Raw genomic sequence first — 12,452 nt, 5'->3', positions numbered from 1 at the left:
ACCTGAGTGACCCTGGGCAGGTTACGAAACCCCTCTGTGTTTTCGTTTTCTTGTCTGTCAAATGGGATAATAGTGTCTGCTTCATAACGGTGTATGTGTGCATGTTAGTTTTTGAGCAGTTAGTGTCAAGCATGTGAGGTGTTTTAATTCATTATCTCATTTCCTCCTCATTTCCACCCTCTGAGATAGGCACTATTGTTATCTCCATTTTATAGATGAGAAAACTGAAGCTCAGTAAGGTAATTCATGCAGAATCACATGCTAGTAATGGCAGAGCTGGTTCCTTAACCCTCCTCCCCTCTTCTCCAAAGTCTATGCTCTTATTCTTTTGATATGTTTTCCTCCCAGTTTTATTAAAATATAATTTATGTGTAGCATCGCATAAATTTAAGGTGTGCAACATAATGATTTGACATATGTATATATTGCAAAATGATGCCACAGTAAGTCTAGTTAACATTCATCATCACACATAGTTAAAAATTTTTTTTTCTTGTGATGAGAACTTTTAAAATCTACTGTCTCTTTGCAACTTTCAGATGCACCATATAGTATTATTAACTATAGTCGCCATTTGGTACATTGCATCCCCAGGGCTTACTTATTATAACTGGAAGTTTGCACCTTTGATGCCCTTTACTCATTTTTCCCACCCTCTACCTTTCACCTCTGCTGACCACAAATTTGATCTCTTTCCATGAGTTTGGTTTTTTAGATTCCATATATAAATGAGATTCTACAGTATTTGTCTTTCTCTGACTTATTTCACTTAGCATAATGCCCTCAAGGTTCATCCACGTTGTCACAAATGGCAGAATGTCCTTCCTTTATATGGATGAGTAATATCCTACTGTATACATGGATATATATTCTACATTTTCTTTATCCATTCATCTGTCAGTGGACACTTAGGTGGTTTCCATGCCTTGCAAAGTCTATACTCTTAAAATCTGGAGAAACCTGCAAACTAGACAGAGAACAAGAGAATGTTGGAACTTTTCTTTCCATTATTATGGAAATTTGAAATGGAGAAACAAGTGGTAGGGGGTATGGGTACATACCCAAACTTGGGTTGCAAATTTCTTGCCTTTTGTACCTTTAGTTTTGTTTTCAGGAAGTACAAGTGGCTAAAAACAAGCAATGAAAAAAATAGAATCCTTTATAGTTCTTCAGGTTGTATAAAATGTCCCTTGTAAGTGACCTTCCTATTGTGGCACCTATTCGCTCCTTCACATCTCCTGTTTGAGTGTTACTTAGCCCCTTGAAAATCCCAGCCTACTCTGAGTTTACACCGCCAGCAACATCCAAGGCAGATAATCCAAACCAAATCTTTCCTTAGCTTGTCTTACCTTGATAACCTCTCAACTTGATAACCCCTCCTTACCTTTGACTGGGCCATCTAATGTTAAATCCTAGATTTCTGAGGCCACATTTCAAGCTCAAATCACCACCATCTTTATCTTGGCAGAATTTACACGGCATTTTGCAGAGGCCAGACTAGAATTAGGACAGAAGAGGAAAATATCATGTGAGGCCGGTGTGAGGTAGCCATGAATTGCCTTCCTTCTGTCATAGCGTAAGCTTTCCCCATTAGAATTAAATTTTCCTAATGATTATTTTGTTCAGAAAACTTCTTGGGTAGAGGGTATTTGGGAGCTGTATCATTCAAATCCCTTTGCCCTATCCCCGCCCCCCGCCATCTGTGTACACATCATCCAAGTGTCTTCAAAGTTAAGATTCGATGCCACCAATGTCAGGGACTCATCACATCCCGACGAAACCCAATTTTACCTTTGAATATCTGTTTCTGCTAGGAAAAGTTATTACAGTCTTAGTGCAATATTAATAATGTTAGTCTTATCACAATAAAATGGAAACATATATTTATGTTGTTGGTATTCATATAACATTGCATGATATAATATTAATATATACAATAATATTTATCAAGATTAATATTGTAATATCTACCATCTATAGTAATTAATAATTATTTATCTCCCATGTGGTCCAGCCTTTCCAAAGTATTTTTGATACATTATCTAAGTCAATCCTCACAACTCTTTGAGAATGATGGCGCCAATCCTAGCTTACACACAAGAACAGTGAGGTTGAGAGAGGTGAAGCACTTACTCTAGGTTTCAGAGCAAACAAGGAGATCTGGGCTCTGACCCAGACCTGGCTCCCGGCTCACGCTGGGCTCCAATCAGCTTCCTTTATGCCAAACGCAAGAGGAGACTATTCCTCACTTTTCTTGTCTGAAATTCAGATGAAACAAATACTAACTATATCACAGAGCTGCTAAGGAGGCTAAATGTATTGATACATGTAAAGCCTTTACAAGGGTTCCTGACTCACGCATAGTAAGCCCTTGATAAATGCTATGATGTGGTACAGCTGAAGTTTTTCTCCATAAAACATTTCCGTTAATCAAAATTGATTCTTCTACTAAGTATTTTTTTTCTATTTCAAGCGTTACCATCTTCATATTTTTTTCATTGTTACACAGGAATAATTCTTCGTCTTTTGGTATACTCATTCGCACAATTTATATTAAGATATAAAATCTATTTCTTTAGTGGTACAATCTGAGCTGCAAATAATTTTCACAAAATGCTTTTACTACAAAATTTTTATTGGCTGTTTTTTCCAAATGTCAGTCAAATCCTTTTTATCTCCTTTATATTGAAACAGTTTTCCTAAGCTTAAAAAAACGGTCATACTTAGAAATCCTACCAAAAAAAAAAGGTAGTTTATACAACAACCAAAATAACTGAACATAAAATTGCCAAATGTTATTTAATGCCTTTGAATTTTGTTTGGGTTCTATGGATTCATTTAATTGATGGACAAGGAGGCCAGTGCTTGTTTGTATTTGTTTTTGTCTTCAGGGTGGAATATGTTTTCCATACACCTGTATTTTCACTTTTTTCTTTGCCATTCATCTCCACACATGAAAGAATAGTGTTTATAATTTGAGAGAAATGACAGAATCACAAAGTGATACAATCTAATGTGCCTGCAGAGAATTTGACATAATTTTAGATTATAAGTATCTCCTCTCATATCCAGTAATAATACCTTACATTTCATAATACTTAACAGTTCAAGATACTTATTCATGCATTATCTAATTTAACCCTAAATGTGACTCTTTACAGGTATTTTTTAAAGTGTAATCAAAGATCCTCAGACGGATAAAGCAACTTTCTTAGAGATAGCAGATGGTGAAATCAAAATGCAAATCCAGAACTCCTTATCCTTTGTCCATTTTTACTACACTTTCTCATTATTCTAGGAAGAATTGCTAAAATTTTCCTTAGTAACTTGTTACCAGACAGCTGTTGTGGTCATGATTCTATTCCAAATGCCTAATGTAAATACATCCTGCTGAAATGGAAGATGAAATTTCCCATTATTTGAGCTAAAGTACTGTCCCAAGGTCCTAGATGGAAGGTAAATGATCAGAGTTACTAAATCAGTGAAAAATAATGCCCCCTTTTAAAAAAGATTACATTTCCATCCAGAAGAGTAATCAGCAAACTTTTTCTGTAAAGGGCAAAACAGTAAATACCTTTGTGGGACAGTCTCTCTAAGACTACTCAACTCTATTGTAGCCTGAAAGCAGTCCAGTTAATATTTAAATGCATAGGCATGGCTGTGTTCCAATAAAACTTTATTCACAAAAACGGGGCAGGAAAGATTTGGCCCACGGGCTGTAGTTTGCCCACCCATGGTCTAGAAGGTACCCACTTCAGTTTATTGTAGAAAAATGGAGAATAAGATTTAGGCTTTCTTTATCAAGGCACTGAGAGGACAAGAAACGTTAAGCAGAGGACAAGAAACATTCTTGTATGTTAGGGATGTCTTTGTTTTACTTTATACAGGGAAGGGATGGGTGAGGGGCTGCTCTGGGTAACCTCATTAGCCTGTGTTCTCTAAACTGTATGACAGGACATATTCTTGCCTCTGGTCAGAGGGCTAGTTAGGAAAACATATTGGAACACGTTCTTTAATTCCATGCATGCTCTTTGGCTCCTTATTATGTGTTGTGCTGGCAATCATTGGGTAGACAAAGATGATCAAGACTCATTGGCTGCCTTCTAGGTGTTTCCAGTCCGGGTAGGGGTAGAAGAGGAGGTAATGAGGACGGACAAGTGTACAGGAAACCATAGCATAAAGAAAAATGTGACTTCAAAGGAACATGTGCTTCCAGCCTTATGTTCACGGCAGCATTATTTACAATAGCCAAGATGTGGAGGCAACCTGCGTGTCCCTGAATGGATGAATGTATAAAGAAGAGGTGGTACATTATACAATGGAATGTCACTTAGCCATAAAAAAGAACGAAATCTTGCCATCTGCAACAACATGGATGGACCTGGAGGGTATTGTGCTGAGTGTAGTAAGTTAGACAGAGGAAGACAGATGCAATGTGATTCCGCTTGTGTGTGGAATCTAAAGAACAAAATAAATGAACAAACAAAACAGAAGCAAACTGATAGATACAGAAAACATTTTGATGGTTGCCAGATAGGAGGAGGTTTTTGCGGGCGCAGGGGTAAAAAGGGGGAAGGAATTGAGAAGTACAAGTTGGTAGTTACAAAATAGTTATAGGGATATAAAGTATAGCATAAAGAATATAGTCAATAACGTAACAACTATGTATAGTGTCAAATGGGTACTAGATTTATGTGGGTGATCGATCACTTTATGTGTTATATAAATGTCTAATCACCATGTTGTATTCCTAAAACTAATATAATGTTGAAATTATATCAAGTGTAATTGAAAAATTAAAAAATTATAAAAAAAAGAAAAATGGGGACAGGGCCAGTAAAGAGATATTAGCAAAGTGCAGTGAGAAGACAAAGGCAGAAGAAATGAGCTTTGTCCTGGGCAATCAGGCGTGGCATGACCAGAGAGGGTGACATCTAGCTGGGCCAAGAGGAATGAGAGGCTCCCAAAAGGAGTTGAGGGAAAGGCAGGTCAAGAAGAGGAAACTGTAGGCACACAGGTACAGAAAGGCAGGGCATGTGCAGAAAGCAGCATAATCCCCTGTGACTGGAGAGGAAGAGTGAGGAGTAGATATAGGAGCCAGAAGTCCAACCAAATCTGAGAGCCTGAAAGGCAAAGCTGACATGTTGCGATTTTATTCAGGAGCTCAAAGGAGCCCTGGGTAACTCTTGAGCAGGCACATAAATCAGATCAGAACCAGGCTTTACGCAGACAATATCACCAGCTGTGTGGGGAAAACTAGGTTCGTCACATGAACCTCCAAGAACTCGAGAGCAGTGCTGTCCGGCAGAAATACAACACGAGCCATGATGCAAGTCACACATGGGACTTAAAATGTTCTTGTAACCACAGTGTTAAAAGTAAAAAGAAACAATTAGTTTTAGTAATGTATTATACTTCATTTAACCTAGTTTGCCCCAAATATTATCATTTCGATATGCAATCAATATAAAAAAACTGTTAATGAGCTATTTTACATTCTTCACCTCACACGAAGTCTTAGAAATCCAGTGTGTATTTTACACTTAGACCAGGTCTCACTTCAGACTTACGATATGCCAAGTGCTCAGTGTGGCTAATGACCACCATGTTGGATAGCACATCTCTAGAGCATATGAGATAAGAGGCATCTTATCTCATAAGAGGCATCGGGATGGGATCTTGGCCTAAGCTGGAGGCAAGATCGGAGGACGGTTGTTTGAGGATGCCTGGCTGCGTATTTTGCCAAGTCTCCTTGTGTCCTGAGTTCTTTTAGAATAACCAACATGGGAATAATTGCTGTACCTTTAAAATAAAATATTCATAAAATGTCATGTGGATTTAGAAAATTCTGTTCTAGCTATAGGTAGGGAAACTCCGAAGGTAAGTAAAATCTCAGACACTTTATCATTCCAATGGTTTCAAAAGGAGCTTGAATCTTATCATTTTTTTCAGCTGGACAGGCTCTTTTTTATGAAACATTCCAATTCATGAACTATTCCAAATTATTTTATGAAACATTCCAACTTTACAAATGGCAGAGACTCAGTTATCACTCAACGAGATATTACTTCTGGGTCTGCCCAGTTCTTCCTGTTTCCAGGTAACTGTGCATGCATGTGTGTGTATGTGTGTGTGTGTGTGTGTGTACACACATGACAGAGACAAAGAGGAACAAAGACAGGCAGCAGAGATGAAGTTGGGGGAAGAGGAGAGTAGAACAGAAGCCATGAGGCTTTTTGAAGCTACAGATTCCAGGGCCCCACCCTAATCTATTGAATCAGAGACAGACGGACTCACAGCCAGATAAGGAAGTGCCATTGCTAATCTATAAGAATACCATATTATCATCGGAAATGTAACAAAACACAAGTTTTTTATTTTTTTTAGCCAGAATACCTGAATGGTATAAAGGTTAGAAGGAATGCTTCATTAAACTACTTGGTGTTGGCTTAGTGGGGAGCAAGAGAGGAAGATAAGCATGGGGATAGAGAAGGGTGCAAAGAGGCAACCATGGTACATGCAGAAATAACAACAGCTACTAAACTCCTCTAACAGAGAGAGAGCCTAAGGGACTGCGGGGTTTGGGGGCGGGTATGTGTATATACATAAAGTTTGGGATGGAACTAAGTTGCCATATTAAGAAAGGCGAGGTGGACGATCTATCAACTGTTTTCATTCTTCACCTTCCCCGTACCAGCAGCAGCATCTACTCTTCCAAAAAAAGAAAAAAGAAAAAGTGGAAAATATTTAATATTACTTTAGGTACAGTTTACTAGTCTTATCGTAATATTGAACGACGAACTATCTTGAGACACCCACATTTATCAGTTTGGACCTATCCAGTGAAACATAGTCTGAAAAGCCCTGTAGGTGGTCTGCTTGGAACTCCTTCCTGCTGAGGTGAAAACCATTATGGGACTGCCTCCTAATTTTATTGTGTGTACCAGTCACCCGGGGATTTGTTAAAATGCACGTTCTGATTTGTAGGTCTGGAAGGAAGCCCTAGATTCTGCATTTCTGACGTTTCTAATCTGCAGATCACACATCAAATAGGAAGACTCCAGCACATCAAACATTTGTCTGAACAAAGTAATAGAAGCATCCTTAGGCATTTCCTCCTTTTACACAACTCTATTCCCATCTTTAAAACCTGTGGTTCCCTGCCCTCCCTCGGAGCACACAGTGGCCTGGAATTTGAAAGGAGATGAGGAATTGAGAGATCACAAGGGCCTGAGCTGTGAATCCTGCCTAGGAACACACCTTTCCTTTGAGGCTCATCTGTTTCATCCTTTCCTCTTTCTGCCTTTAGGTGTCTAAGCTTGAAAGAGAGAAGACTCAAGAAGCAAAGAGGATTCGTGAACTGGAGCAGCGCAAGCACACGGTCCTGGTAACGGAACTCAAAGCCAAGCTCCATGAGGAGAAGATGAAGGAGCTGCAGGCCGTGAGGGAGAATCTCATCAAGCAGCACGAGCAAGAAATGTCAAGGACAGTGAAGGTGCGGGACGGGGAGATCCAGAGGCTCAAGTCGGCTCTGTGTGCTCTCCGCGACGGCAGCAGTGACAAAGTAAGGACCGCGCTCACCATTGAGGCCCGGGAGGAGGCCCGGAAACTGTTTGATGTGGAGCGCCTTAAGCTCTTACAGGAAATTGCGGACCTGAAAACTGCCAAGAAGCAGGTGGACGAGGCTTTAAGCAATATGATCCAAGCGGATAAAATCAAGGCCGGGGACCTGAGGAGTGAGCATCAGTCCCACCAGGAAGCCATCTCGAAAATCAAGTGGGAGTCGGAACGGGATATCCGGAGGCTGGTTAGTAACACTGTGCAGTAACCCAATGCAGACCATTCTCTTTCCAGTTTCAGAGCATCATGGATTTGCTTTTTCAGGCGTTTCTCATGAGTGGATTATAAAGAGTGCCCACTTTTTGTCTAGTGTTCTATCCAAAATACAAGATAGGTTGGTAAGCAGGTGGGTAGGTGGGTGAGTGGGTGGATGGATGGGTGGATGGGTTGAAGGGTGGATGGTTGGGTGGATGGATGGATGTTATGCCCAGAACAAAATTAACATCACATACAGGTAAAAGATTTTGGATCACCTTTCTCATAAAAACTAGATTGGTCCAGCACTGTGCATGTGGAGAGTACCTATTCCATGATTCCTGTTTTCTTGGATGTCTGTAAAAATACTCTAAATTACGAACTCTTCCAAAATCAGCATGCTTTTGTGGACTTTCCATTTATAAAATGTTATTGGTTTTTTACAAGTGTAGGGAAAGTGTCTGTGGCTTTCAAGATGTCTGAAAAAGCGCAGCCACTTGGAAACATCCTCAGTGATTCACCAGCCTTCTTTCCAGGAACCTTGTCTGGGAGCAATAAATAAAACTCTAAAATTCCTAGTCATTTTTAAAGTAGATCTTTTTCCCCCAAAATAAACAGGCGCCATTGTAATTTTTAAATTGGACATTATTCTTAAGTAGCTTTCTTGCTATTACCAACTTCAAAACTTACTTCAACACCTGCAGAGTTGGGTCTTTCTTTTTAATATGGATGAGCAAAAGCCACATCGATCTCTCACTATGTTTAAAAATAAAACAAATACCATTATTGTGGGAAAGCTGTAATGTCCTAGGATGACCTTGTCCAGTTATTTTAGAAGAAACATTTACATGCATATGAAAGGGCAGACAATTAAGTTCGCGAACTTTCCACTGTGCACTCACACAGTGAAAAGTTCACATATTTAATTGTCCGACCTTTTATATATACTCAGAATGTTTAGCATTAGTTGTATCTTAGTTATCTTATCAAATTAACCATCACCTGTGAGAATGTACTTTACGCTTCTCTAAAAATAATACTTTCTTAGTAAAACTACACTTTCCCTCTTGTGTCTGCCGATTCTAAGCAATTATTTTCGAAGAATTCTAATTATGTTCCTTGGGTGATATCTCTAGGATTTCAATTTCAAGTAAGAAAAAAAATGGTTACCATAGAACATTTTAAAATGTTAAACGTGTAATTTTCTTTGTACTGAAACACAGTGTGACTGTAAAATGTTGCCTCTGCAACACTTTCCTCATTCTGTATCTGCAATTCATTCTATTGCACTGGTGACAAAAAAGATCAAACGCAGCGCAGAAATACTGATTTCTGCCATTCCTTTGGTTTGTGAAACAATAGCTGATAAGGAAGAATCAGTACTATGAAATCTGGAATCAGCAGGTAGATAATTGAAAAGGAAGCTTTACATTAAATATTTTTGTTTGTTGATGCTTTTCAATGTAAAAATCTGTGAAGATATTCACTTGTTGACTTGTAATGTTTTTCCATCACTTTCTTTCACTGACACATTGTTGAAGTAGATATGAATTCCCTAAAACCTACGCTACCTCAAGAGTGGTTCAAATATTGGGTGTAAGCAGAATAACAGGAAACTTTTTCAGTCATATAGATGCAGTTGTCTTAATTTTCACCTTCTTCTTATCTTGTCCCTAATCTCACCCCAGCTCCATTTTTGAAACTGGAAGTGAGAGAAATGGCAGCAGTTCTGTCGAGACAATTTCCCCAGGGAATTCGGGTATATAGTCCCTTCCCATCTAAGAACAGAACTCTGGAAGATTTTGGTATTCAGAGACCAGAGTCCATGCTTATAATCACTATGCGATAGAATCTCCTCAACACTAATTCTTGGATATTCTACAGAAAACTACTTTGGGCAATACTGGAAGTATGTGGATATTCTTGGTGCCAGGAGAGTGTCTAATAGACTGGGCTCTAGTGTCAGAAGGCTGAATTTAAAATCAGGCTTAACCACTTATTAGCCATATGACTATGACCACGTAAACTCTTCAGGTCCTCAGTCATCATCTGTAAAATGGTGATAACAGCACCTACATAAAAGGATTGTTAATAAAATGAGGAAAAGTATGTAAAACTCTGTATTTAGTGCTTTGAATGTGGCAAAAGACCAATAGATTTCGTTATGATGATGGTGATGATGAATATGATTATAAGGGCAGTAACGGAATGATTTCCCAGCAAGTTTAGTTAGATAAGGTACATCAGAACCAAGTGGGAGCATGCAGATCTGGAACTACAGCAAGCAGTAAATAACACCATTGATGACAGGTCTGACAAATGAACGTGCTACTTAAAGATAACATTGGACTCAAGTCTTCTATAAGGAGACAGAAGCTAAAGACAATGCTTTTATTCCCAAATTTACAAAACAGGGTTTGATTCCTCACCAAATTATCAGACGGTATCGTAGGATCATGCAGAATTCAGCCCAGTGCTCTCTAAAAATTGCCCTAAAATTTCATCATGTGACTTGGAGGCAATAGCTCACAGATATTTACATGTGGCAAATATGTGACTATGTAACACAATTTCTGTCCCAATTTTATTTTTTATTTTTTTGTCTAAAGAGCACAGCAAAGAAAAATTTATACAAAGTTGCTTGTTTTTATAAGGAGACATCTTTATAAAGAGAAGAGATTGCATTAAATGTCTCCCTAATCTCTATTTTGAATATTCACATATAATATAATGAAATAGAAAACAAAACAGGTTTCATCTGATATCTATGCTTTCTTCAAAAATTGTTTATAGACAGTCACTTCACTTAGCCTTTGGATGGCGAAGACATTTCAGTCCGGTGGAACTCTAGACAATTGGTATCGAATGCTTCTGAGACCACACCCAGGCTTAGCAGAAATGAGTGTTGGGATCAATAAACATATCCCACAGATGCAGGAGGGGAAATAGTGCTAATATAATCAGGTATTTTCTGCCCCTGTTCTTGTTCCAGCCATGGTTTTCTGACAGTGAGGGTAAAATGGTGGCCAAGAACCACTCCGAAACATGGATAGGAATGGAATGATCCACGTGACACGAGCCATGGAAGGACCTAATGCCAGATTCACTACACATTGGTATTGGGGAAGGATTAAGCTATGGGGAAGTCTGCAGCTTCTTCAGCTCCAAGCGATCCATTCCTAGTGGCTACTGCTATTTGAACTGAACTCAAAGGTTATTCCCCCCAAAGAGGACGTAACACCAAAAATTGTCCGGGGAAGCATTGTAGTGGAACATTTAGTATCTGTCTTTATTAACATTGATGGCTAATAAAGACAGTAATAAAGACAGTATCTGTCTTTATTAACACTTTATTAACACTGACATTTTACAGTTAACTTTTCCGTTCCATTTCCAACCAACCCAGACCATTTCAAACAATATATTGATCAGAGCATACACGGAATATAATGGAGAGAAAAAAGTACTCTCTTTGACCCCAGATTAGCCTAGGATAGCCCTTCATTACACAGTCTTGCCTTGTCTTATTCAGGAATTCAATACACTTGTCATATCCATGACTTTTTTTCTATCTCAATATGTAGAGAGAAGTTAAACTTGTACCATTATAAAAATGTGTTTCTTTGCAGCATTGTTAAATAAAATGTCGTGGGTATCATTTAATTCAGATGGATGAAATCAAAGCCAAGGACAGGATCATCTTTTCCCTGGAAAAGGAACTGGAGACGCAAACAGGCTATGTACAGAAACTCCAGCTGCAGAAGGAGGCTTTGGATGAACAACTCTTTCTGGTCAAGGAGGCTGAGTGTAACATGAGCAGTCCGAAACGAGAAATTCCAGGGAGAGCAGGAGATGGCTCCGAACACTGCAGCAGTCCTGTAAGTCTATTCAAGTTGAAGTTAAGTTGAAGTTAAGAACACAGGAGTCATCTTTTATTTAGCTTCCAACTTTCACGTTTCACTTAAGCTCTTTTCCTGTTTACTGCAAAGAAATCAATTCTATCTCCTAGTATAAAACCAGCTAGTATCTCGGGAACAAGATTTTCTAAACTCATAGGCAACAAAGTGGTCTGCACTGCATTAGCAGATCACAAGAGAATTACAGATCTTTAAAAATCCTTCATAGAATTTTTCTAGTCAAGCAATACCTATCCAAACTTCAGCCTATTGCAAGAATTATAAATTAGATGAGAATACTTTGCATCTTGCCAAGACTGGTAATTCTTCCTTGTTGAACAATTGGGTTGGAAATTGGTAAAGACGGTTATCATCTACAGGGGTCAAAATGTGTAACTATAAAAGATTAAACCATTTATATCATCATCTGAATGTTTCTAGTTTGATTGAACTTGTCACTTCTTTCTGTGGATTTTCATCATTTTATATGAGAAATTATTTTCAGAAGTGCAATGATAGAAATCAGCTCATAAATAGTTGGCTTTCATGTCTTATACTTTTCAAATCATTTAACTGCTAAAAAGATGAAAATGAATTATTTAGGAACAGAGACAGGTTCCAAAGTAGTACTTAGAACCAAGTAATGAATAATTTATGAGTTGGTATTCAGGAGATATATATATATATATATATATATATATATATATATATATATCCCAGTAGGTGGTGGAAAGACTACAG

At 38.4% G+C, this 12,452-nt stretch overlaps 1 protein-coding gene across 3 annotated transcripts in view; it reads left to right on the top strand.

The window, feature by feature from the left end:
• Nucleotides 1-12,452, top strand: part of JAKMIP2 (janus kinase and microtubule interacting protein 2) — a 140,839-nt gene that overhangs the window by 83,019 nt on the left and 45,368 nt on the right. For all 3 annotated transcript variants that reach the window (XM_033096678.1, XM_033096676.1, XM_033096677.1), the window contains exons 3-4: nt 7,310-7,807; nt 11,484-11,693. In XM_033096678.1, coding sequence (XP_032952569.1) covers nt 7,310-7,807; nt 11,484-11,693 — 708 coding nt within the window. The remainder of the gene's footprint in view (nt 1-7,309; nt 7,808-11,483; nt 11,694-12,452) is intronic.

Source organism: Rhinolophus ferrumequinum, chromosome 24, assembly GCF_004115265.2.
Source record: "Rhinolophus ferrumequinum isolate MPI-CBG mRhiFer1 chromosome 24, mRhiFer1_v1.p, whole genome shotgun sequence".
NCBI lineage: Eukaryota > Metazoa > Chordata > Mammalia > Chiroptera > Rhinolophidae > Rhinolophus > Rhinolophus ferrumequinum.
The sequence above is the reverse complement of the archived record's forward strand: the minus strand, read 5'-3'. Positions and strand labels throughout refer to the sequence as shown.